The sequence below is a fragment of the Phocoena sinus genome, chromosome 20 (assembly GCF_008692025.1).
Source record: "Phocoena sinus isolate mPhoSin1 chromosome 20, mPhoSin1.pri, whole genome shotgun sequence".
NCBI classification, from domain to species: Eukaryota; Metazoa; Chordata; class Mammalia; order Artiodactyla; family Phocoenidae; genus Phocoena; species Phocoena sinus.
Window position 1 is genome coordinate 48,007,115 of NC_045782.1, and position 26,058 is coordinate 48,033,172.

Here is a 26,058-nt window from a genome sequence, read left to right on the forward strand (position 1 = left end):
AAAATGGCCGTTGTAAAATGCCTGAAGGGTGTCCTCGGAGCGGTCAAGTTCCATCTCACATTTTTTCAGCTTTAAATAGATTTCATACCCGCAAGCTTGCTATCCTCTCTTACAAGAGAATGGGAGCAAGACCTCTCTAAGTAGGCTCATCTCTTTCCCCCATTCTTGCATCCCTCTGCTTTGAAATGGCTTTTTTTTTTTATTGGTCAGGAACCCTTATCTTACAATCCTTGATGGGCTTGCTCTGATGCTACTAAGGTAAGGCTGGCGGACCTTTCCATTTCAAGAAACAGAGTTCTGTGAACAATCAATGGCCAAAGACAACCAAGATATGAAATATGGTTTCCAATGCTTTAGAAGGTCCAGAAATTACTTTTACTTAAACATCAAGTAATAAGGGAACGTAGTTAATTCTAAAAGTATCAAATTTCCCCTACAAACAATATAAAGCTGCCCAACAAATACAACTGAAAGCATTTAAATACCATGACGGCCCTTAAACTTGCAATAAATTCATATCATGTAGTTTAAAATGAATAATGACCAAATTATGTCTGCTAACATATGTTCCAAGGATACTCTTTTATATCCTGCTAATATTCTGTTATTTACACTTGTTGCATTTGGCTATTTTTGTGTTGTTATGAGCCTTTTCTCTCTTTGTTTCTCTAGTCCACATTTAGAGGAATAAAAAGGGAGAATAATTTTTATTCTTATTCTTATGTTCATTCTGATACTATACAGTTTTCAGGGAAGAAATTCTTTAGGAGCTCCTGAATAAATTTGGAGTTTCCTACGTAGTTTCCGAGAAAAATAACAAAAACATACTTTGCTGAAGCGATGAGCTGAGCACTGTGAATTCCATCTTCAAAATCTGTTTGAATAATGAGGATTTTATAACTGGCTTTGTGAGCTAAGCAGTTTCTGAAAGAAAAAGGAAATTATCCAAGTGAGTTTTCTGTCCTAAAAATTGGTGATAATATTCTCCAAAGTGATGGGAAATAGAAGGGGTATATAGAAAAACTATTCAGGTGGGATTTTCCTCTGCAAGTAAGGTGGGTAGACAATCCAGTGGAGAAAGAAAAAAAGCCCCAATAAATGCCTCCCAATGAGGCATAAGGATGCTGGATTCAGAGAGGGCTGTTTTTGCAGAGGATAACAGAGATGAGAAGGACACCTGGAGAATTTAACGACATCCTTTTCAGAGTCACATGTCCTCAAGGTTCACTAACCAAAAGTGGTGAGAACACCAGTGGTTACCATAGCCATACGTATGAAATACAAAGTGATGGATCCTGAGGAGGGAAAGAAACGGGAGGGGAAGGCAGAGACCCTCACCGAACTTCCCTGAGGAAGGAGTACTCGGTGTCAAACTGCTGCAGTGACAGGATGGTGAGTTTCAGAGCCCTGTCCATTACTTCTGATTCTAAAAGTTCACAGTCATGACTGGTTAGCAGTCTGGAGAACGTTGTGATCTGCAAAGGCAGGAAATGCAAATAATTCGCTGGAATGCAAGAAAGGGTTGCACGTCCGCTAGGTTTAGATCCCAGAAACATGAGGATGTTCAGCAAATATCTTCCATGGGCTCCTCGATGTGCAGTTGGTACACAGATAGAAAAGAATACAAACCCAGTGGAGTTTTCCAAAACGAGGCAGTGCTGAGGTAAACAGAACCTACAGGATCAAACGTACTGGAGAGAAGAGTCACCCTGTCCCTAAGATGCCTTCAAGTCTTCTTCCTAGACTCCAGTGTCTTTTCCTACTTTGGATCCTACTGACGGTTCTGATGATACCTTAGGGCTCAGAACAAATGCCACTTCTCCTTTGCAATCTTACTTCATACTTTCAGATCGAGTCGGCCATTCATGTCCCCTCCCACAGCTGTTAGCAATTCTCCCCTGCCACTGGATCACACCGCACAGTGCAACAAATACACTCCTTAAGGGCATGCTGATATCCTAGGTCCTGAATTATTATCTCCGGGCTGGCCTTACCACTGAGTTTCCTATTCCTATATCCAACTGCATGATAGTCTACCTAGATGTTACAGGAACGTCAAAGCCCATCCCAAATGGAATTCACCACTGCCTCTGCCAAACTTGCTGCTCATACCTAGATTGCGATTAACCAAACTTTTGGTCATCCAAGGAAGAATCCAGGGAGTCATGTCTAGCCTCCTCCATCTCCCAGAGCCCCTATAAGGAATCAATCATTACCTCTGCCAGTCTGCATCCCTACTATGTCTCAATTCCACCCATCCATCCTCCACTTTGACTGAACTGGTACTGCAGCCTCCCTACTGGTCTATCTTTTCTGTGAGTCTTTTATCGGACTTTTTTCCTCCCTCTCTCCACACACATTTCTCCATCACTCCCCTCTATACAAGGAAGACAAAGCTCCTTGGTGCTACTGACAAGACCCTCCGTGAAGTCTCTCCGGTTATATCTCATCCCCATCTCTCAGCACTCGCAGCCTTGAACTTTAAGCTTCATCAGCCTTTAACTCCTGGTTTCCTGCACAGACTGTGTTGTTTTAAACCTTGACATCCTTGCTCAAATAAGGTCCTCTGCCTATAATGCCTTCCCAACCATACTTCACAATTAGCTTGACGGTCACCTCTTATTAAAGATGGGTTCATGCGACCTCGTATCCTGATCTGTGTTGCTCCTCTTTGCCCCTGTGGATAGCACTATCATAGGATATCAACAGTACCCGTTCATGAGTGTCCTTCCAGCTTCCACTGTATGTAGACCAAGGCCAAGCCCTGTGTTAATTCATCTTTATATCCCCAGTGTACTCGAACCTCATTTGTTGAAGTGAACACTGTGCACAGCACTGCACAAAAATGGGCACTCAAAACTTGGTTAAACTAACATGTATAAATACATAGGTCTCCTTGCACTTGCCAAGGAGAGGAACCAGAAGTCTCAACACGTTCACTTACGGTTCCTATATACTGACTTGCAAAGAATCTCGAATTCCTGATGCTAGCGAGTCAAGGACCTTGAGGTAAAAGAGAAAAAGGGTAAAATATAGAAAGATAATCACCTCTGTGAAGACGGCACGGCGCTCCGCATCCATCGTGCAAAGGTGAGCCTGGAAGAAGTCTGCAAAGGAGTTATGCTGCTGCCTGTAATAGTATACTTGCGACAGGGACTGTGCGGTGAACAGGCCTAGTGAGGAAGCGTTCAGCCGAACTACAGCATCAGGTGTGGCACAATCCAGCAGCACCAGTTTGGCCTGCTCAGATACCTTCTGGTAAAGCTCATCAGTCAAGACCTTGTGCCCCAGCCGCTCTATGACCTGGAGCACCACAGAGGCACACGTGTCTGAGTGGTAGCCCACGAAGACATCGGAAGGGCTGTACTTGGGTCTGGCTAGAAACTGCTCTGCTTTCACATCTATGAACTTCTCCACCCAGACCTTAAGCTCCTCCACGATATTCTTCTGCCATTTCTCCAAAACAGTGTTGATGTCCAGATAGTGCTTCTCTAGCCGGTTGATGAGGGGGATGGGAAAATGTTTGTAGACGACATCTTTCTCCTCAATGACTATCAAGCGGAAGTCTGGGTGAACCCGACATTTGACCCGATGGGTCCCCAGACCGAGGTCCACGTACTTCTGGCCACCGAGGTAGACGTAGTACTGATTGAGCGCATCATAGAGGCTCTCGTAGAGGTTCTGTAGATTGAGCAGCACCACCATCTTGCCGGTTTCCATGCATATCTTCACTCGGTTAATATTTCTGCAGATCTGGGTGTACTCTTGGTCCTTGGGAAAACTGGATCCAAAAATAATCTCTGGCTGGTCTGCACTGAAGAACGCCTGCTGCAGGATCTGCAGGGCCACGTAGTTTCTGGTCAGCACGAGCAGGTAGCGGGATTCGGAGCCGTCCAGCTCTCTGCCAGATGCCTTCTGAAGATCACCGTATATGTTCTGCTGGATCAAATGCATGGTGCTGATTTCTTCTGTGCACTTTGCCTCAGGTAAATTGGATGAAAAAATATCCAGGGCGTGGATGTCGTCTTTGCCACTGAAGTTCCGAAGGACAGCTTGTGCAATGTCTTGAGGGGAAGGCTCTTTATTAGAGGCTTTTGCCGCGGCAAACACCATCTTGATGAGGCTGTAGTAGTCACGAAGCCCAAAGAACTCCTTGTCCTGCCTCTTACATACTGTTTCATAGGCTTTGGCAAAGGATGCAAAGTATCCTCGGATTCTTTCTTGGACGAGGGGCTCTGAAGAGCAAATTCCGCTGGCGCTCTCAATGAGCTCTCTCTTGTTGGGGCTGCCACGTGACACAAAAATACCCCGGTTCATCTTGGCGGGGTCCAGGGCCCAGTTGGAAATGCCTATGAAGCCAACTTTTTTGTGGGGGGCGGGATCGTCTTCAATGCATCCATCTTCCAGCAGTGGGTGCAGAGCCTTCAGGGGCATTTTGGGCGAGTCTTCTGCCAGTCCAACCTCATCTAACACCACCACGGAGACGTACTGCTCCAGGTCTTTCCCCTGCTGGAAGCGGGCACACTGCTTGAAGGTGCCTATAATGCCCTGTGGGGTGGAATGAGGGCTACACTGGAACGACACCAGATGGACCTGCTTCAGGCTCCGGAATAGGTCCGAGTGCGCAGCCTGGCCTTGCATGGCATCTGCCACGATGGTCTTGGCGAGAGATTTGGAGCTGCCGGGCTTGCCCACCAGGAAGAGAGGAATCTTGAGCTCGATGCAGATGACCATCATGAAGACATTCTCCTTCAAAGCCAAGTTCTTAGCGATGGTTTTCCTCAGAGGTATGTCATTCAGAAAAAGATCCTGGGTTTGTGTTATCTCATGCAGGATAATCTTGCTATCATTATACGGTTCTGGAAAGAACCTGCAAATGGCTTTCCGATAATATTCCTTCTTCTCTAAAGAGGCGTGGTAACATACCCCGATGGCCAGCACCAAGGACCAGAGGATGGGATCTCTCTCAAAGTCATTTTGGATGACATCAGACTCGCAGAGAAAGGAATCCAGCTTAGACAAGAGCATCTTACTGTGGTCGTAAAACCATTTGAAAACTTTCACACAGCGTTCCACATCCCTGAGGCTGACAAAACTGCATTCATTTTGTCTTTTCCTCATGAAACCCTGAGAGGCAGAAAGCACTTCGGTGATCACACGAGTCTCCCTCTGCACCATCACGATGGAGTTCACCAGTCTCTGGACAATCTGCTGGATGTAGAGCTTTTCTGCTGAGTCATTCAACTGTCCGAAGTCCCACACCAGGGGGATCAGGCTCGGCGGCAGAGCGTGAACGCGGTACACCAGCTGCCTCAGGGGGATGGAGCCAAGCCTCTCCGCTGTCTCTTCTGCACTAACCCTGTATCCCAATCCAGCTGACTCCAGACGGCAGATCATCTCCTGGGTGTGCTTCCGGTAAGGGTTGCAGGCTGCTATGATATGCAAGCCAGAATCCTTAACCAGGGGCTTGCCACCCACTGTGCGGTCACACAGGATCTCTTTGATGCAGCTTATGGCCTCTGTGGTGTTGGCTTCATCAAAGAACAAGATGGTGTCTAGCTGAAATTGGTCCTTATTGAAGCAGGCGAGTGCTTCGGCCTCCCTGACCTTGGAGTAGATCATGTTGGCAGTTGTTCCTCCGTGAACCTTGACCAACTTCATGGTGTCAGCGTCAGCACCCCCACGCCGCAGGTCACTGAGGAATTTAATGAGTCTTGTTTTCCCGCAGCCGGTTTCTCCCATGATGATGACAGGGATGCCACACCGGAAACGCATCTCGATGGCAAGGATCTTAAGCATATTGTCCGTTGTAAGCTCGTATGTTTCATCAGGGTCGATGGGCCACTGGATCCCCAAGGCCAGGCACAGCTTTTCAAGTTTCTCATGTCTGGGCAGCTGGTCAAAGTCCACATTGAAGGGCACCCTCTGAAGCAACAGGCCCTTATACAGTTGCACTGTCATAACGTCCTTCTTGATTACTTCCCCACTCAAGCGGTCAATGGCGTCAACACCGCCTTTCTGATTGGGCTGGAAATGGAAGCCTATGAACGTCATGGATGTGTGGTCACTGTTGAAGAACACGTACGGGTGGGGCTCTGACTCCCACCTCTTCCGGAGAGTGAAAGGGGCAAGATCTTTTTCCTTGACCCCGTCCATGGTGACTGTGTACTTCCCTGGGCTTTGGTCGGATGTGTGAAGTGTAGGCGTGGCGAAATCTCGTGCCATGAAGATCATGAAGGTGACCACAAAGTTCTTGAAACCCACCAGAGTGTCTCCAACAAAGCTGGGATCGCAGAAGAGAGAAGCCTCACAATCTCGGAGCTGGTAGTTCAAGAACCGAGCAAAGTTCCAAAGCTCTGACCAGGATGGGTTTATCACCCCACAGTAAATCAGGAGATGTTGGATGCATTCACTGGGGCTGCCCTCAACAGAGTCTTTTTGGTACTGAAATGTGTCTAGGTTTTCTTTCTGATGGAACCGCCTTAGATATTGGTAAGGTCTCTGGAATGTTTCACTGCAGAACGTTCTCTGATCCATTCCTGGCTCTTCATAGCTCCACTGAGGATCCAGCTCCATGCTGATCACTTCTTTGGGAGGCCTGCACGTGACTTTGGGGAAGATGTCTAGAAAATTGAACTGGGGGACAAGTGTACTCTGGAAAGAAGAGACACAAATGAAATGAGTTATGGCTGAATTGCCTAAAAAATGCTTTTGTGTTTTAATCCTCCACATGGTCTAGACTGCATGGACCTTTACGAAAAGTCACTTTCCATGAAGGGATTTCTGTAGATTCCTCTTTGCATGGGGTGTTACCTTTTGCACATTCAGGCATTGTATGAGCTGCACTGTCGATCACAAAGCCCTTTCCTACCCAACCTCTTGGAACTAAATCTCTCCATCAAGTACATACGCGTGCACGTGTGTGTGTGTGTCCGCATAAAACTCCCTTTTGTTAAGAAACTGAGATGATGAAAGTCTCCTTTCCCTGTCAGCTACCATTAAGAAAGATGGTGCTCCTCCTGGCAAATGAGTTTTCTGCATTCCCAGCACCACTAGCATTTAACCCAGACATACAGCATCCATCCCGATGAGAACAAATCTAAGATACTGCTAACTAATAAAAGAATCTTTTTATTCCAGGCATTATTTAAAAATAAGTTTAAAGATCTGTCTTTACTAACACTGCACTCAGCTACTTTGCTAAGGCAAAAGTGGAGAATCACAAAAACGTATCGAAGCCCCCACCCCAACAGTAACATGAAAGTGCCCCGATACACACCAGCTTCAAAGGCCTCCGTGGCAGCGAACTCCCTTCCAGGATTTCAACGATATATAAGTGGCATGGGTTCCGAAGCCACATCTTCCCATTTACATCCATTAAGTACTGGAGAATGAGGAGTTTGAAAAGAAACACCCAAATTCCAGTCTGCACCTAAAGACAGAATGACGTGGGTCTGTAAATACTTACACAAAAGACACCAATCCTCCCAACCCTAAGGACCCTCTTATTCAGCTCTTTGATAACGATGATACTGAGTATCAATACATGTACAAAGAAGCAAGTCTTTATACTGGGAAGGGGGCAGGGCAGGATGTGGGAGCTGTGTCTTTCCCAGCACGGCCACTCAGCTAGAACCTGCGGGCACTTACTGAAGAGGTCACGTCAAAGTGGAATACAGTGGGTCTCCTCTGATACCGGGCGCCCAGGAAAGGCAGGAGGGAGCCCAGGACTTCATTCTCATCCACCTGAGGGTTGATCAATCGAATAACTTTTAGAGGCACTTTTTCTCCATTAAACTTCATTTTCAGTTGGCCGTGCAACCTCTTCACAAAGAGAGACCTTCCTGTGACGTGAACATACAAAAATTAGGCGCCAGGGCTACGGATCAAGAGTGAGAATGACCAGAAAGAGTCACTACAAATCGCTTCTCTTTGTACAAAATTCAAAACTGATGCAACCTAACATCAGGTTAAAGGACGCACGTTTGAACCCTCAGATTTCCTTACCCACCCACCATCCTTGCTGCTTCCCGGGACTAAGGATGGCAGTCTGAGCGTAAGGACAGAAACAGCAGAGTTCGCTCCCGGGGACGGGGAGCAATTTTCACTGGAAAGAAGGTAGTACCGTTAAAGGGATACAGTCAACAGAATGGAAATCGTGATGGTGACTGAAGGCAGAGGCATCCGTTTCTTCTCAAGATGGAGTAATCATACCTCAGCCCGCTCAGGACCCACATCAACCCCACCAATGGACTTAAAAAAAAAAAAAAAAGAGGAAACTGCCGAGATGCTAGTTTAAAGGGGGAAGATGGCTCAGCCAAGCTGGAAACCGTGTGAGAAACGGTGTCCCGCTCCAGTATGGGTCACGATTTACAACTTCAGGTGAGTCAATCCTCTGGAGACTCAGTTTCCCCACCTGCAAAAGGGCTCATCTGAGCTCACCCCCCACCCCATTGGACGGGAAGGGCCATCAGGTGGTCCCTGGGACTCAGGAACCCAGCAGCCATCATTACCGACACCCGCTCTCTCCGAGGCCACGATCCCAACACACATGCGGTCCCGGAACGTGGCAGCGGCTGACGGGGTCTGTTCTGGGACCCGGAAGTGGTAAGCCAGGTAGGCCTGGATGTCCTTGAGGGGCGCCTGGGGGGTGATGAGAACCTTGTGCTGGCTGAAGGCTGAGGGGAGGTAGCAGTGCTCTCGCTCATGGTCACAGACCATCACGAGCCGGTAGTGCTCCTGGTGGCGCTGCATGCACAGGCTCAGGAAGAGCTCCTCCGCCCGGCAGGCCACCTCGTAGCTCAGCTGGTCTGCGTACAGCAGGCTGTAGACCCTGAGTCCCTGGGAGCCCGGGGTCAGGCAGCGACGCAGGAGCAGCGCCACCTCCTCGAACGTGGTCTCTGGGGTGCAGAGCAGCACCTCGTCGTAGGTGGGCAGGGGCTGGTTCGGGGTCTGCATGTAGATGGCCAGGGCGGCTGGCAGCACCTCAGAGTGGCCACAGACGATGAGATTCGGCTGGCCGTCCTGCAGGCCTCTGGGGAGCTCCCGCTGCACAGGGGGCCCAGCCATCCTCGCCAGGCGAGCCAGACAGTGGCCAAGGGCCTCCAGGTCCAGGCAGTGAGGCAGGAAGACACTCATGCACGTCATCGAGTGCTTCATGATGACCCTCAGCTTGTCCACCAGTCTGGGCTCAGAGAAGAGCAACAGTGGCAATTCTTCAACCACTGTACTCTCCTGGTGTGTGATGGCCCTGCCATCGGGCCCCCGGCAGGCCTCCGAGACGTCCCTTGGGGTGCAGTTGCCTTTGATGAAGGAGAGCATGGTGAGGGCGGCACTGCTGGGCACCTGCTTCCCGAGTTCCGAGCCCAGGTAAACCAGCTGCTCGGCAGTATAGTAGTTGAGGTAAAAGTGCTCAGCTCGCTTCTCTGCCACGAATCTCTCCCACTGGTCCAGGAAGTCCTCCATCTGCCGGCAGAGGGTCTCGAGCAGCTCAGCGACTGGCCCGCTCTCCACGAGCTGGCACACGAGCTGCAGACTGAAGTCCATCCGGATGGAGGCGCCCTTCCGGGGGGAGCAGTACACCTCAGTCGTCCAGGCCCTGAACAGCATATTTCCGGCAGAGTACAGGTTTATAAAGGACTGGACAAGCCTCTGCACGTTGCAAAACACCTGTTGCAAATGGAAGCAGGAGGCAGACGTCACAGAGCTGACCGCAGAGAGAAGGACACAACAGTCTAGAATAACACAAACAGATTGATAATTTGAAGGACTGGGGTTCGTGTTTTCTCCAAGGTTCACTGTGTGATATCGAGCATGAGACTGATCACAGAAGGCCTTCCTTCCTCATTTCCATAGTCTCTTCTTTAGGAAGCAATACGTTGTAAAGATAAAGGAAACCATTTATAAAATACAAATGTACTTTAAGGACAAAACTCATAATCAAAAGGAGAGACCATTACATAAATCGATATGCCTTTATCATCATGATTACTTCGGATTTTGATGAAGGATGTCCATTTACATCTTTAAGTATTTGGGGATGCTTGCTGATTTACAGAGTAAATCGACATCTCTTTGGATCATGATTTCTGAATACATGCATTCTGCAGACCCACTGGCTCCACTCTCCATGGGTTTAAGAGCAGAGCGATTCCTATGAATTAAATACAAGCTCAGGGCTTCCCTGGTGGCGCAGTGGTTAAGAATCCGCCTGCCAGTGCAGGGGGCATGGGTTCGAGCCCTGGTCCGGGAAGATCCCACGTGCCGCGGAGCAACTAAGCCCGTGCACCACAACTACTGAGTCTGCGCTCTAGAGCCCACGAGCCACAACTACTGAAGCCCGTGCGCCTAGAGCCCGTGCTCTGTAACAAGAGAAGCCACCGCAATGAGAAGCCCGCGCACCTCAACGAAGAGTAGCCCCCGCTCACCGCAACTAGAGAAAGCCTGCGTGCAGCAACGAAGACCCAACACAGCCAAAAATAAATAAATTAAATAAATAAAATTTAAAAATAAACAAATAAATACAAACTCAAACTCTTCTGACTTTCCCAGGCACCTCAGCGGTGAGAGTCCTCAGCCCAAACAGATGGGAATAGGATACCTGCTCCAACATAGATACAAACTCTTACCTCAGAAAATACCTCTACGACTTCAACATTGTTGTGATCTTTCTTGCCAGACATCAGCATCAATTTGTTCAAAAGCTCCTTCAGCTCTTCTAAAGAGTAGTCTCGCACCTCCTCGTGGCCTCCGTGGCCCTCAGGAAGGATTAAGTGTAGAACTGTGTCTGGGGAAATCTGTGGAACAGTACACAATCAGAGGTCATTTTTGAGAGGCAGAGACGCCCCCACCCCCACCCCTGAGGACAGCAACCTGTAAGAGCCACCTGCAGCTGTGCCTGGGATGTGATGCTCACCTTTTGGCCATCCGTGGGAGCCTTGATCACATAGATGCCTCTGCTGTTGATTGCTGTCGCCAGGGACAGGGATGAGAGCTCCACAGACCCGTGACTCTCCTTCACTGTCTTCAGCCACTCCAGGTTCCGGGCAGAGTCACACTGTTGGGACAGAAGGAGAGAAAACGGGCCGCAGCTTACAGGTGATCTTCTTCCTGCCACTCTCTCCACCTCTGCCTTCCAGGGGCAAACTCCTCCTCCCCTTCTCTGGCTCAGCGTGCCATCACCCACAGGGGGGGCCTCCCTCACCCGCTGCCCACCACTGCCACGGGCTTTGGCTCTCCCTCTTGGGACACTTGTCAGGAGGTGTTGCTGCAATGGGCTGCTCCCCTGTGTTCTCACCCGGTGCCCTGGATACATGGATGGGGAGGGACAGGCATGAACCCAGCTCTCTGTGAGAAGGCAGCGTTCTGCCGGGCCCCCAGCTGGGGATAATGCTGGCTATAACAAGGCTGTGAGCTCTGCTGCTCCTTCCATTCCTCTTTTCCTCCCCCATCCCTTGTGGGGCTCCAGCCACCCTGTTACACAAGCTATGTACTGGGTTGGCCAAACAGTTCGTTCGGGTTTTTCCGAACATCTTACAGAAAAACCTGAACGAACTTTTTGGCCAACTCAATACTATGGGCCTGCTTGGGTCCTGTGCAGATGGTTTAACTTACAGTGAAATGTTTATTTTTTCTGATTAAAAATGAATCTGTACCAATTGCAGAAAGTATGGAAAATACCAAAAAGTATAGAGAATTAAGTAACAATTACCACCATTAAGAGAAAACCACTGGTAACATTTTAACATATTTCAGTCTTTTTTTCCCATTCTTTTCGCATAGTAGAAATCACTCTAATTTACATGCAGTTTTGTATCCAATTTTCTAACATAATAAGACAGAGAAAGCATTTCCATATAGGAAGAAACTGTTTTTAAACATCCTTTTAAATGACTGCATTAAAAACCTGCCATGTGAGAGTGCAACAGTTTGCAGTCCTGCCCCTAGTGTTTCTAAGCGATGCTTTATTACACTTAACCTATTTTGGAGCCAGAAATAAGACTCACCAGTTTTTGGGGCAGGTGGTGGTCATTATCCAGAGCCTTCCACAGCTCTTTCAGGTGTTGCATGAATTCATCGAAACCCGCACTCGTGTCCAGCTCATACAGCAGGGGTGCAAAGCCCTGCACAGCATCGTGGAAGCAAGCCACCCGATCCACGTCGATGTCATTCTCCCCCGCAGAGATGGAGGCCAAGTCCACGAACACCTTCAGCTCAGTGATGCCTGGGGAGGGAGAGGCAGGTGAGTGCAGGGCTACCCCGTGATGACATGAGCCTCAAATCCGGGACAATGGTCCTTACTGAAGCTATAAATGGATATTCAGTGGATTTTTAGGGGTTTTATCCACTTTTTGCTTTCAGTAAGAACCTGGGGCATTTTTTTCTTTCTTGCCATTTATTTTGATACTGCTGACCAATACCTGACCTTACTGAACAGCATCAATGTCCAGGCATTGCATGGGGCTTTTGTGTATCTTACTTCGTGTAATCACACAATATGCCATTTCGTTACGAAAAAAACAGTAACATGTTGACAGTTATCTATAAAAAATGGCTGCTCACTAATCAAAATCTGTGCATCACTGTGGCCCGAGGAGCCCATAGCTGAAAGCAGCGAGTCTGTGATGAGTTGAGCAGGCGGCCCCTCCCCTGTCCCTGCACACCAGGGCTGTCCACCTTCCCTCTTCCCTGGCTCCATCTCCCCTCCATGAATTAATTCTGCCAAAGTCACCAAAGCCACAGAGTTAAAAAAGACTGCCAAGCCCTTGCACAACGACAGGTAGAGGTGATTAAGCCAAGACAAGTTCGCCTTGGCTTCTAGTAAAAATCAACCGGAGGAAAAAGCTAAAGGGACACAATTTTAAAGAAAATGATCCCTTGCTGTTCACAGCAAGCATCCAGAGTGAGAGGGGAATAAAGTAGCCAAGGAAATAGTTTTTACACCAGAAAATGAGCTATACTGTCCTGATATAAATGCTACCTACAATCAACGAGGCACACCCTGCACATTTACCAAAGAATACAGATGAAAACTTGCTAAGAGACTAGACTTAATTATTACAATCACTAAGATGAAAGGAGAATTATAGGACGTGATAGTGGGGCTAATTATTGTTACAATGTCAATCATATTACAAGATATAAATGTATCAAATCAATGTGCCATACACCCTAACTTTACACAATGCTACATGGCAAATACATTTCAATTAAAATATTTTAATTTTAAAAATGCAGATGGCATCTCATGGTCCTTTACTTAGAACATGATCAAGGGGAGGGGCTGCCCATACGTTTAGGAAGACCACCCTATGAACCATCTAAATATGCTCCAGACTTCCGGCCACCACAGTGATGGACTGTACCTCCGAGAGCCTCCCGGACCCAGCTGATGAACTCCTTCCTCCGGGACAGCTCCTTCAGACACTGACACCGGGTCTCATTGACGTCCTGCAGCAGCTTTTTGGCACGGATAAGCTGCTGGTTGATCCGGTCCAGTTTTTCATGGCGAAAGTTGTCCAAGACAGTCTAAAAAAGTCATCAAAGCAAGTTGTCAAAGAGAGTCTGCAAGAGAAGGTTGTATGTGCACTGGAACTGGCTCCTGGACCCCCCAAACCAACAATGTTGACCATCCCAACAGTCCTTCCCACCAAACTTCCAGGATTGGCAGGTGCATAAAGCTCTTATCCCAGATTGGACACTGTAGCTGCTCTTCTGTCCCGCCTCGATCCATAGTAACTACAGTTCCTCCGCACCTGGCATTCTGCTAAGCAAACCTACACAAGAACCCTGCCGGGTGCACCTTGTAATTTTTTCTATTTTCTAGGTAAAGAATAGAAGGACCAGGACAGTGACCTACTCAAAAACACGCTGCTGGGCTTCAAGCTTACATGTGCCAAATTCCAAATTTTGTGCTAAATTTTAGTCCCCATCATACCTGTCTATACAATAATATAGGTCACCATATACCTTATAAATGCTCACCTAAAAAATCAGAAAGCAAAAGACTCACTTCTTAACTGTAACAGATAATGTACCACGCGCCGCTCCCAGGTAAGCACTAGATGTGCAAAGCTGACAAAACAAATGGCTTTTAGAATCTAAAGAGCTCAGGTGACTCTTTACAAATATCTGATGACTAAAAGAGGATCATTGCCTGTTCCTAAATTCACGATCCTCCTGCCGATCCAAGGAAACCCTCACTAGCCGAAACAGTCGCACTATTGGTAAACAAAGGTAAGAACGAAGCCCTTGGCATATTCAGGCACTGAATAAAATACAAATAACATTGAAGGAAGCTGCGGAATCATCTTGCCCGGTTTTTAAGAGCTCGAGAGCAGCATCTCCGCCACCCCCACCCTCAGTAGTCCCCAGTAAATAACTTACAAAGCTTAGTAAGATGTGGAGAACACCAAAGTCGCCGGTCAGGGCCAAATTCTCTTTGACCTTCAAGATGACCTTGGCTGAGTTGACAGCCTGATGCAGGTGATGGTATTCCTCGATCTGCCGGACTCGCTCCTTGATCCAATCTTTTTGGTCACTGGGGTCCAGAGCACACATGGTCTGGAGGTCTTTAGTTAGGTCGCTGTATTTATTCACAAAGTTTTTGAAGATGTCATCGATTTCCCCAAAGGTGACTTCCCCTGACTTCAGATCCTGATACAGTTTCGTAAACCTTTTGAAACAAGGGCCATATAAACATTGATACATCTCTTCAGGGTGGAATAGTTTCCTTTCCAGCTCCTCCTCTGGCTCACTCAGCTCCTGGGCGGCTTCTGTCCAGAAGACCTGGAAGACGTGGCTGTCCTTCAGCAAGTCTGCATTTCTGGCCATTTCTTGGACTGCAGGGCTCAGGTTGTAATGTGTTGTCCACGTTGAGTCGAGGGAGGTGGCTGACAAGTTCACCATCACGACTTGGTTTAATCTTTTCCCGCTGAGGTCTTCCGAATGTCTTTCAGCAATCTCTCCAAAATCCACTTTTGAAACCATAAGAGAATGTCCAAAGTGAAACCTCTATTCATGATATCATTTCATTTTACTTTCCCAGTTTTTACTCCCCTCGCTGCTCTTAAGGAAATGCAAGTGAGCACACTTGCTGGCATTGTTCTCAATAAGAATCCCTAAGTCTCCACCCTCACCTAGCTCGTCAATTTTCATGACAAAGAAAGCTTTGCAACTTCTGGGAGAAGATGACAGTCTGACATCTGCACACGCTTCCACTCCCTCCCCATATTCTGTTCCAATGATAGAAAAGAGATTGTTTTTCAAAAGCCATAAAGCAACAGGGCTGGGAAGGACAGAAAAGGAGATCACAGCAACAAAATTTTGGAACTTGAAAAGCAGATGTGCTGGGGGTAAATGACGTCTTAAGCCTCAGAACGTGGGGTCCTAGCCCATGGTGGGGAAACCTGAGTCTGCCAGGTGTCTGGTGTCACAGACTTCCCCCAATGCACAGACACTGGCTGCACAGGTAACTGAAATTTGGGAGGTGGTGATAAAATAAGGAGGACTGGGCTGAAAGTCTGCTTAAGAAGTCATCAAATAGCCTCATTTTCATCCCCACCCATTCCATACGGCAGGTTGATGGCACCTCCTCCACCTTGGCAAGCAATGGGCGGTTTATATTTTAGAGAGGATAACACGGAGGGCTCTCTGGATTGGGGGGTCTCAGGTATATGGCAGAATAAAGGCATTTCCAGGCACGTATGCTTTGTCAGGAAGCTAACAGACGGTATGTACCATTAAATTTAAGAAGAAAGGAGAACAGAGGACACAGGAAGAAGGAAGGCAGTAAGACTAGATGTGCATATTGGATGCTGAGAACCCTCCAGACCTCATTTCTCTCTTGACTCCCAGAAACCTGGCAGCGGGGCCTATACCTTCCAAGCAAGAGACTGGCAATCTAAGCAGCCCAAGAGAGAGGAGCTAAAGATACAGGCTATTTCAAAGCCTAGCCACGCCACCCTCAGAATCCTCCATTAGCATGTTAGGCACCTCTCTTAATATAAACAGATAAACAAGCATTTCTAGACAGATGGGGAAAGTCTTTAACATGAAAAATAGATATTAAAACATACCAAGAGATAAAAGCAACTCGGAGGATACAGGAAACTATTTAAGATAAAGAAGAAGAAAACCTCTAAATCAAAAATATCAATAATCTCAGAAAGATATGATACTGCAACCATGAACAAGAACAGGATAGCAGAGAAAAAGGATCACTCAGAGGAAAAAAAGAGTTCTTATAAATTAAATACATAAGAAGAGAGATTTAAAAATTTACTGGAAACGTTAGAAGGTCAAATTAAGGAAACTGCTCAGAAAGCAGAACAAAACACAAAGAGATGGAAAACAGGAGAGAAAATGTATGGAAGTCAGATGACCATTCCAGGAGGTCACATATCCAACTGTGAATTCCAGCAAGGGAAAAAATAACCACTTAACTAACACAAGAAGTTTCCCCAGAACTCAAGGACTTGGATTTCCAGATAAGAAAGACCCACTTAATTATGCCCAGTACAACAGATGGGAAACAGACCCATTCCAAGGCACATCATTAGGAAATTTCAGAATAAGGGGGACAAAAAGATATGAAGAGCTTCCTGAGAGAGAAAATATGTCATCCACAAAGGATAAGAATCACATCTGACTCTCAACAGCGACCCTGCAGAGACCATGGAGCCACAAATCCCAAATCCTGAAGGAAAACGTTTCCAGTCTGTACCTCTGCACCAAACAACAGATCTCATGTACGGGCAGACATTTTCAGACAGGCAAGGACTCCTGTGCCCCCTTCTCAGGAGGGACCAGAGGGTGTGTTTCACTAAAACACAGGTGTGAAAGCAGGGAGCCATGGGACCCAGGACACAGATCCAGCCGAGGACAGAAGCAGGACATCCCTAGGACTGCATCCCTCCAGTCTGGGGAGAGTCCTTCTGAAAAATCAAACTGATTGCCTTGTGAGGAAATTCAAATGGTTGGTAAAGAGTCTGGGATTGAATTTAAAAACAAATACATTGAAAACAAAGCATAGGACAAGACAAGAATTTTAAATCTAGAGAAAACAGTTTGCACAGAAATGGAAGAGAATCATGGTATGTTTCATGGCTCGGGTATGAACCAGTCCATTTACACAGTCGTGACTATTTAAACCCTGAGGACTGATCTAATTAAAATTATGATAAAACTGGAGGAAAGGGAGGTTGAAAAGGTTATGTGTATAAGGCAGAAATTGGAAAAACAAGGAGATTTAACATTTAACATGGATAATGCTTAAACCTGAAAAATCAAGGAGATATTTAAGCATGCTATTTAGAGATATGGCAGTAATCACCAAAAAATTTTAACTTTGTTAAAAATTAACACATTTAAAAAAGCCTCCCGGGGCTTCCCTGGTGGCGCAGTGGTTGAGAGTCCGCCTGCCGATGCAGGGGACATGGGTTCGTGCCCCGGTCCGGGAGGATCCCACGTGCCGCGGAGCGGCTGGGCCCGTGAGCCATGGCCGCTGAGCCTGTGTGTCCGGAGCCTGTGCTCCGCAACGGGAGAGGCCACAGCAGTGAGAGGCCCGCGTACCGCAAAAAAAAAAAAAAAAAAAAAAAGCCTCCCGTCCAAGATAAAAGGTTGCTACTGGGATACATTTTTATCATATTCTCTTTTGACCCTTCTCCCCTGGGGACCCCTCAATTTTGTTTATTTTAATGCTTAAGAATATCACCTTTAATCAGGTCTTTTACCCTCCCATACAACTTCAGGAGAGAGTCAACATATGTTTTCTCATTCTTTAGAGTGACTAGTTCATTCTTTCTGAGACTCAGCACTTCCTTCATAGCGTGTTTTTTCTCGTGGGCTGGAAGACTTGTACTCTCTGAAAAAAAAGAAAAGGAAACCAATAGAACACACAAACATTCGCTTGTGGCAAGACATTTCTTCCACCCACATGAACATGCCCCACGTGCTGAGCTATGTGGAGGGTGACGCAGGGGGCTGCGTGCAGGGCCACTCCAAGACGTCCCCGTGTCAGCAGCATGGAATAAAAACAGCCAGTGCTCTGACAAAGTCAGTATTTTATCACTTTCCCATTATTTTCCTAAGGATTAGAAGCCATCGCCTGTCAACTTCCTGGTGAGAAGAGCCACTAATCATAAAGACGACAAAGACCGCCCCTCTACAAGACACACAGGCAAACACAGACGCTTCTTATCGTCTAACCCCTCATGAGCCTGAAGTCCACATCTCAACTTACTTAACTGCCAGATGTCAAGGAACTGATTCGTGTGTTTTATGATCAGCTCCAGTTGTCCAACTAAAATCGCTCCACTGATGAGGTCATTAGTAACTTTTGTGAACACAGAGTCAGCAGTGGCCATCAACTTCTTCCCTTCATCAGTAATATTTTCTAATATTTTCTCATTGATTCCTGATCAAGTTAAGAACAGAGTTAAAACGGTGGGCACCCCACTTCCTTCCCATGTTATTGAATTCCCAGTAACTTCCTCATTGCTCTGACCCAACTTCCATACAATAAAGCAGAGTCATTCCGTGTTTCCAGATGTGCTTCTCACATCCCTCGATTCTGCTTTGCCCAGGAGGTTTACATCTCACCCAAATTCATCTCCCAAAGGACTTCCTTCTTCATGAAGACGATTCCTCAAATGACCCAAGTCAGTCAGGAGAACCACGTTTCTCAGTTATTTTAAACCTGTGCCCTCTTCAGTATACTGAATATCTTTCTTAAACTAGACATCACCACCTTTAAAATCTCCCATTCTGAGAACACTTAGAGAAAAATAAACTGCACTAGGGATGCACTGACACCCCGTGAGGGTTATCTACGTGGTCTTAAGGAGGCATCTTCACAGCACATGGAAACAAGATAAACATCGGTGTAATGGCTATACTCTACACATCTTGGCTATCTTGCAAAATTTTGAATGTGAATTTTAGGATCAATTTAGAGGGCAAAATTTTCAAACATACTTAACCACCAGAAGGTTTCTCTCCCAGTCATACTAGGGTCATACAGTTGCGTCATGCCATTAAAAGCAAATAAAAAAGCTTTATTCACAATTGCAAAATCTTGGAAGTATCCAAGATGTTCTTCAGTAGGTGAATGGACAAACTGTGGTCCATTCACATAATGGAACATTATTCAGTGGTAAAAAGAAGTGAGGTATGAAAAGGAACCTTCAATGCATGTTGCTAGGCAAAGAAGCCAATCTGAAAAGGTTACAGAGTGTGTGATTCCAACCATATCACTTTCTGCAAAAGGCACAACTGCAGAAGAGGGGAGAGGGGAGGAATGAACAGGTGGAACACAAGGTTTTAGGGCAGTGAAACTATTCGGTATGATACGGTAATAGTGGATGCACATCATTAAACATTTGTCAAAACCCGCAGAAAGTACCAGAGTAAACCCAATGTAAACACTGGTCGTTAGTTATTAATAACATATCAATACTGGCTCATCAGTTATTACAATTGTACCACACTGAAGCAAGACATTAATAATAGAGGAAACTCTGTGTGTGGAGGGGCTAAATATGGGAAATCTCTGTACTTCCTGCTCAATTTTTCTATCAACTTAAAACTGCTCTAAAATATAAGGTCTATTAATTTAAAAGACACAAATGTAATATTTTCAAATGAGTAGTTTTTAATCATTACATAGGAATTCCACATCAATCTTCTTATTTTATCGCTACAACAACCCTGCCATTGAAGAAACTTAGCTTTTTGTTTTAAGGCTGTCCCAGTAATTTGATGAAACTGAGACGCAAAATAATCTAACTGTGGTGCTTTTCCACTAGATTTGAATCTAACGACTCACACATAAACCTGAATATAATGTTTTTAGAGAAATACACATCTCCCCCTCTTTGGTCACAAACGCTTGGGTCATGGAATGTACGGGTGGAAAAATCAGGCAGTACTTAGTTTTTGCTAAGGTCACCAGTATTGGATCGGACATTTATATGGATCTCAGAACAACAAAGAGAGGGTTTTAGACTCAGACACACTTGGGTTTTGATTTCAGTTCTTAACACTTATTCTTGGCAAGACCTTGGGTAAGTCCTATTACATTCTCCACCTCAGTTTCTTTGTCTGAGGACCCTCAGGACCACTTCAAGTATAAGACATCAGCATGGTAGCTGGTGTTCAGCAGCTCTTCTATGAATGGTGGCTTTCAGTGTTAGCTCTCAATTACAATACAAGATACTATGAACCTTCCTGGGTCCTTCCATCCAAGCTGCTTCTTTTGGCAAACATCAACCCATTCGAACTGACTCACAGGTCAAATACTCTGCCCTACCCTTGGGTCAGGAGGCACCACTGGACAGAGCACATGTTCCCAGCACCCTCTGTGAACATACCATACAACTTGAAGAGATGATTGATTTCTGGCCAAGTGAGCAGGTGATTCAAAACCTCACCTAAGTCATCTACAAATTCCCCTCTACTTCTCGGCCAGGACTTAGTGATCACAGCAGACACAAGGATGCCACATTTCCTCAAGTCTTTATAAGAGATTTTCTCAAGGATACTGGTCTGAGACTACAAGAAAATGAATAAAGAGAGGGATATTTAGAAGGTTTTTCTGGTTGGTTTGTTTTTGAATAACAGAAGTAAATTACCCACCCAACAGCATTTCAGAAATCCCTCATAACTAGTTTTACAAAGCCTCAAAAAAACCAATTGTAAATAAAATGCTTAACTTTTCTTAGGGCATGTCCATTTTCCTGTGCACTGTCTCCGTAAGTGATGAACACTGGGGATGCGGAAACAGGTACCGACAGACACAACCCACAAGTCACCCCTCTTTCCTCTGGTTCAATGCCAGTTTCTACATTTTTCCTGGGACTTTCACATTATGAAAAACATCAAACATAATACAAGTAAACCATTAATACTGGTATCCTTTGTATTCCTAACTGTAATTCTTGTAAAGCTGCCTACAAACAACACATAAATTTTAATTCTCTTTCTAAGTGAATTGATAAAATCTTTTCAACTTCATACATTTTTCTTCCATAATGCTTTGCTAACCTTTGGGGTCTTCTACTGCATGCTAAGCAAGTGTTATTAGCAAGCAATAAAACAAAGGCTGGGTAGGTGGCAATGATAATAATGGGGCATTTAGGAGCAGCCTGTGAGATTTCTGGAGGTCACCCATGAACTGCTATGATACCATGCAGTAGCAGGAAGCTGAGTGGCATTTCAAGGAGTGGGTACAGGGTACTGGATTTCAGGCTGGGGAGGGGGATGCCCAGAGCCCATTCTTTGTATCGGTGCAGGGTCTCAGAACCAGCGGCACTTAATAGCCTTTAGTTGATGAAGACAGAAGGCAGGTGTGAACCCAAACGCAATTCCTGAGTGGGAAAGGTTGTTCACCTGGCAGATCGAGCTCACGGCTTCAATGGCACACATCTCAAAGCGTTTCGACACACTGTCTTCTGCACCTGCAGCATCCCAGTTAGTGTTACAGAAGGCAGAGATCTGGGAGAGAGGCTTCTCCTGCAAGACGTGAAGATGAGGGTGTGATAGGTTTGGGGTGCTGCCCTCTCAGACACTATGGAATGAAAACACCCTAGTAATTTTCACTTTCCTACTACTGTATCAGCTCCCCATTATTTTGACCTTCTTCCCATCCCATGCTAAGCATGTCCTCCCTGCCTCTAACCATTAGACCAACAAGGCAAAAATTCAAACAAGACCAAGAAGGCTAAAATTCCCACTTTGCAGGAAAAGCATCCGGCACAGCAGCTTGCAAAAGCAGGTAAATTTGAAAAAAAAAAAAAAGGGCTTCCCTGGTGGCGCAGTGGCTGTCAATCTGCCTGCCAGTATGGGGGACATGGATTCAAGCTCTGGTCCGGGAAGATTCCCACATGCTGCAGAGCAACTGAGCCCATGCACCACAACTACTGAGCCTGCACTCTAGATCTTGCAAGCCACATCTAGTGAGCCTGCGTGCCACATCTACCGAGACTGCGTGCCACAACTACTGAAGCCCGCACGCCTAGAGGCTGTGCTCTGCAACAAGAGAAGCCAGCGCAATAAGAAGCTCGCACATCGCAACGAAGAGTAGTCCCCGCTCGCTGCAACTAGAGAAGGCCTGCGCAGCAATGAAGACCCAACGCAGCCAAAAATAAATAAAATAAATGTATAACAAAAATATAAATTTTTAAAATTAATTAATTAAAAGAGGTTTCTTCTTTGCTTCTCTTTTCCTAAAAAGATCCATTTAACAGTTATGTAGAAAACCCTCATATCCTGTTTTTTAAAACCCGAATTTTCTAGGGTCACAGGCCTTAATTAAAAATGAGGAGCAATTTTGTGTTGTCCCCACTTGTCACTGGGTTTAATAAGGCTCTTGTCACCAACAGGCCACTTAGAGCCACAGCATATAGGGTTAGTGCCAATTAGAACCCCATGCATGCTGAGGGTTCCCCTGGTGCCCAGACCTTGTGCCCTTATTCTTTGGAATACCATCTGCGGTCAAACTGTTAAGGCTGACTCAGAAATCATATGACAGAGTCATATGAACCCCATGCCCTGTCCATTCAAATGCAGTCATCACGTGTCTCGGTTGCTTCTCACGGTCTGGTTTTACCGACTTCCAAAAAGAACATCCCCCGACTTTCAGTACCTGTTTGAACCTCCCTTCCATGTCCCCCAGCAAGGATTCCTTCCAGCCATGCTCTGCAGGGAAGTTTATTTCCACCAGTCGCCTCCAGACCTGCAAAACCCACAGGTAAGGGACAGCCACTAAGACACCTATAGATGCCACAGTGGAATTCTATGAAGGAAGATGATTACGCACAGAGCTTCAGAGACACCTGGGTTCTGACTCATCTTTGTCAATGGTCTGCTGTGTCACTGGTGTGTCAGGGCAACCCACCTTAGCCTTATATAAAAAACGAAGGGTCCTGACTGGGACAGGTCATCTCTACAGTCTCTTCCACTGTGTAACTGGTTTTTAACCTGAAAGGATTTCCCTCCATTGTTTTATTTCAAAAAATTTCAAACTTAACAGAAAGTTGCAATGACAGCACAAGGACACTCATATACCTTCAGCTAGACTCCCCAGTGTTTAAAGCGACTGCTTTATCTCTTTCTCTTTTGTGCTCCCTTTAGTCTCTCTAGAAATAGGCATTTTCTCTGCTGAACCATCGGAAGGAAGTTGCAGACGTCATGTCCCTTGGCCCATAAGTCCTGGGCAGGCATCCCCAACACCATGTCCCTTCTGCTACACATGGTAGTACAGGTGTCACTCTGAGGCCAGTTCACGTGGGTGTGACCTTTCTCGAGGAAGGGTCCATGTCCACATTTCTCTCATTGTCCACAGGTGTCCTTCCTGTTTGGGTCATGGATCCAACTGACGGACACAGACTGCATTTAGTTACCATGTCTCTTTTCTAGAAGAGTTCTCTGGCCTTTTCTGTTTTCCTTTCTGTTATGATGATGACAAAGTTTTTTTCTTTTCCATTATGGTTTACTACAGGATATTGAACATAGTTCCCTGTGCTATACAGTTGGGCCTTGTTGTTTACCTATTTTATATATTAGTAGTTTATATCTGTTAATCCCAAACTCCTAATTTATCCCTCCCAGACCCCCTTTCCCTTTCGGTAACCACAAGTCTGTTCTCTATGTCTGTGAGTCTGTCTCTGTTTAGTAAATAAGTTCGTTTGTGTTGTATTTTAGATCCCACATGGAAGTGACAGCATATGGTATTTGTCTTTCTCTGTCTGATTTACTCCACCTGATACGATAATCTCTAATACGATAATCCTCTTCTGCTCATTACTCATTGTGATACTCCAATTGCCTCAGATTTGGATAGTGGGAACCCCTGCAAGCTAGCTTCTGTCTCTTTTTTTAAAAAATCTAATAATTTTAGATGTACAGAAATACTGCAGAGATAGTATGGAGAGTTTCAGATACTCTCAGCCCAATTTCCCCTAGTGCTAACACGTTACGTAGCCATAGTACGTAATGCTAAGTAATTAGCATTGCTAGATTACCACGAACAAAACCACTGGCTTTATTTGGATTTCACCACTGTTTTCCCATGAACATCCTTTTACCATCCAGGATCTAACCTAGGATATCACCTTGGATCTAGTCCTGTCTCCTTGTGACATGTCACCACTCGACTTCAAGCACTTCTACTTTCTGGCAATACAAGGCATTTCAGGCTGGCCTTTCACTTCTTCAGCCCCACCTCTAGAATCTGCTGTTCCTTCCAGAAGCACAGGTTTGGGGGGTTTTGGTTTTGGTTTTGGTTTGTTTTTTAGGGGAAATGACATTTAGAAGCCATGACTAGGGCCCTGGGTGTGCTCACGGACCTCGGTGTCACAATCTCGAGGCCCTTTCGGTGGATGAAGTCAGGAACTGTTGTTGCTTTTTATTTTTTTAATTTTTAAAATATTTATTTATTTATTTATGGCTGCGATGGGTCTTCGTTGCCGTGCACGGGCTTTCTCTAGTTGCGGCGAGCAGGAGCTACACTTTGTTGCAGTGCACAGCTTCTCATTGTGGTGACTTCTCTTGTTGCGGAGCACGGGCTCTAGACACGTGGGCTTCAATAGTGTAGCTCGCGGGCTCTAGAGTGCAGGCTCAGTAGCTGTGGTGCAGGGACTCAGCTGCTGCGGATGTAGGATCTTCCTGGACCAGGGCTCGAACCCGTGTCCCCTGCATTGGCAGGCGGACTCCCAACCACTGTGCTACCAGGGAAGCCCCTGTTGTTGCTATTTATTTATTATACAGCAGGTTCTTATTCGTTATCTACTTTATACATATTAGTGTATATATCTCAATACCAATCTCCCAATTCATACCACCACCACCACCACCACCCCACCCCCGCTTCCCCCCTTGGTGTCCATACGTTTGTTCTCTACATCTGTGTCTACTTCTGCCTTGCAAACCAGTTCATCTGTACCATTTTTCTAGATTCCACATATATGTGTTAATATACGATATTTGTTTTTCTCTTTCTGACTTACTTCACTCTGTATGACAGCCTCTATGTCCATCCATGTCTTTACAAATGACCCAATTTCATTCCTTTTTATGGCAGAGTAATATTCCATCGTATATATGCACCACATCTTCTTTATCCATTTGTCTGTCGATGGGCATTTAGGTTGCTTCCATGACCTGGCTATTGTAACTAGTGCTGCAATGAACATTGGGATGCATGTGTATTTTTGAATTATGGTTTTCTCTGGGTATATGCCCAGTAGTGGGATTGCTGGGTCATATGATAATTCTGTTTTTAGTTCTTTAAGGAAGATCCATACTGTTCTCCATAGTGGCTGTATCAACTTACATTTCCACCAACAGCGCAAGAGGGTTCCCTTTTCTCCACACCCTCTCCAGCATTTGTTGTTTGTAGATTTTCTGATGATGCCCATTCTAACTGGTGTGAGGTGATACTCATTGTAGTTTTGATTTGCATTTCTCTAATCATTAGTGATGTTGAGCAGCTATTCATGTGCTTCTTGGCTATCTGTATGTCTTCTTTGGAGAAATGTCTATTTAGGTCTTGTGCCCATTTTTTGATTGGGTTGTTTGTTTTTTTTAATATTGAGCTGCATGAGCTGTTTATGTATCTTGGAGATTAATCCTTTGTCCATTGACTTGTTTGCAAATATTTTCTCCCATTCTGAGGGTTGTCTTTTCCTCTTGTTTATAGTTTCCTTCGCTGTGCAAAAGCTTTTAAGTTTCATTAGGTCCTATTTGTTTATTTTTCTTTTTATTTCCATTACTCTAGGAGGTGGGTCAAAAAAGATCTTGCTGTGATTTATGTCAAACAGTGTTCTTCCTATGTTTTCCTCTAAGAGTTTTATAGTGTCCGGTCTTACATTTAGGTCTCGAATCCATTTTGAGTTTATTTTTGTGTATGGTGTTAGGGAGTATTCTAATTTCATTCTTTTACATGTAGCTGTCCAGTTTTCCCAGCACCACTTATTGAAGAGACTGTCTTTTCTCCATTGTATATCCTTGCAACCTGTGTCATGGATTAGTTGACCATAGTTGCATGGGCTTATCTCTGGG

General features: G+C 45.6%; 1 protein-coding gene across 10 annotated transcripts in view; it reads right to left on the reverse strand.

Moving 5' to 3' along the window:
* RNF213 (ring finger protein 213) overlaps positions 1-26,058 on the reverse strand; it is a 110,932-nt gene that overhangs the window by 40,217 nt on the left and 44,657 nt on the right. For all 10 annotated transcript variants that reach the window (XM_032615142.1, XM_032615139.1, XM_032615137.1 and 7 more), the window contains 16 exons: positions 22,643-22,732; positions 21,388-21,510; positions 20,370-20,550; positions 18,242-18,415; positions 17,714-17,863; positions 14,386-14,975; positions 13,365-13,527; positions 12,006-12,223; positions 10,916-11,056; positions 10,629-10,796; positions 8,514-9,669; positions 7,651-7,844; positions 7,280-7,432; positions 3,049-6,654; positions 1,339-1,475; positions 829-924 (listed from right to left, as the gene is read on the reverse strand). In XM_032615142.1, coding sequence (XP_032471033.1) covers positions 829-924; positions 1,339-1,475; positions 3,049-6,654; positions 7,280-7,432; positions 7,651-7,844; positions 8,514-9,669; positions 10,629-10,796; positions 10,916-11,056; positions 12,006-12,223; positions 13,365-13,527; positions 14,386-14,975; positions 17,714-17,863; positions 18,242-18,415; positions 20,370-20,550; positions 21,388-21,510; positions 22,643-22,732 — 7,340 coding nt within the window. The remainder of the gene's footprint in view (positions 1-828; positions 925-1,338; positions 1,476-3,048; positions 6,655-7,279; positions 7,433-7,650; positions 7,845-8,513; positions 9,670-10,628; positions 10,797-10,915; positions 11,057-12,005; positions 12,224-13,364; positions 13,528-14,385; positions 14,976-17,713; positions 17,864-18,241; positions 18,416-20,369; positions 20,551-21,387; positions 21,511-22,642; positions 22,733-26,058) is intronic.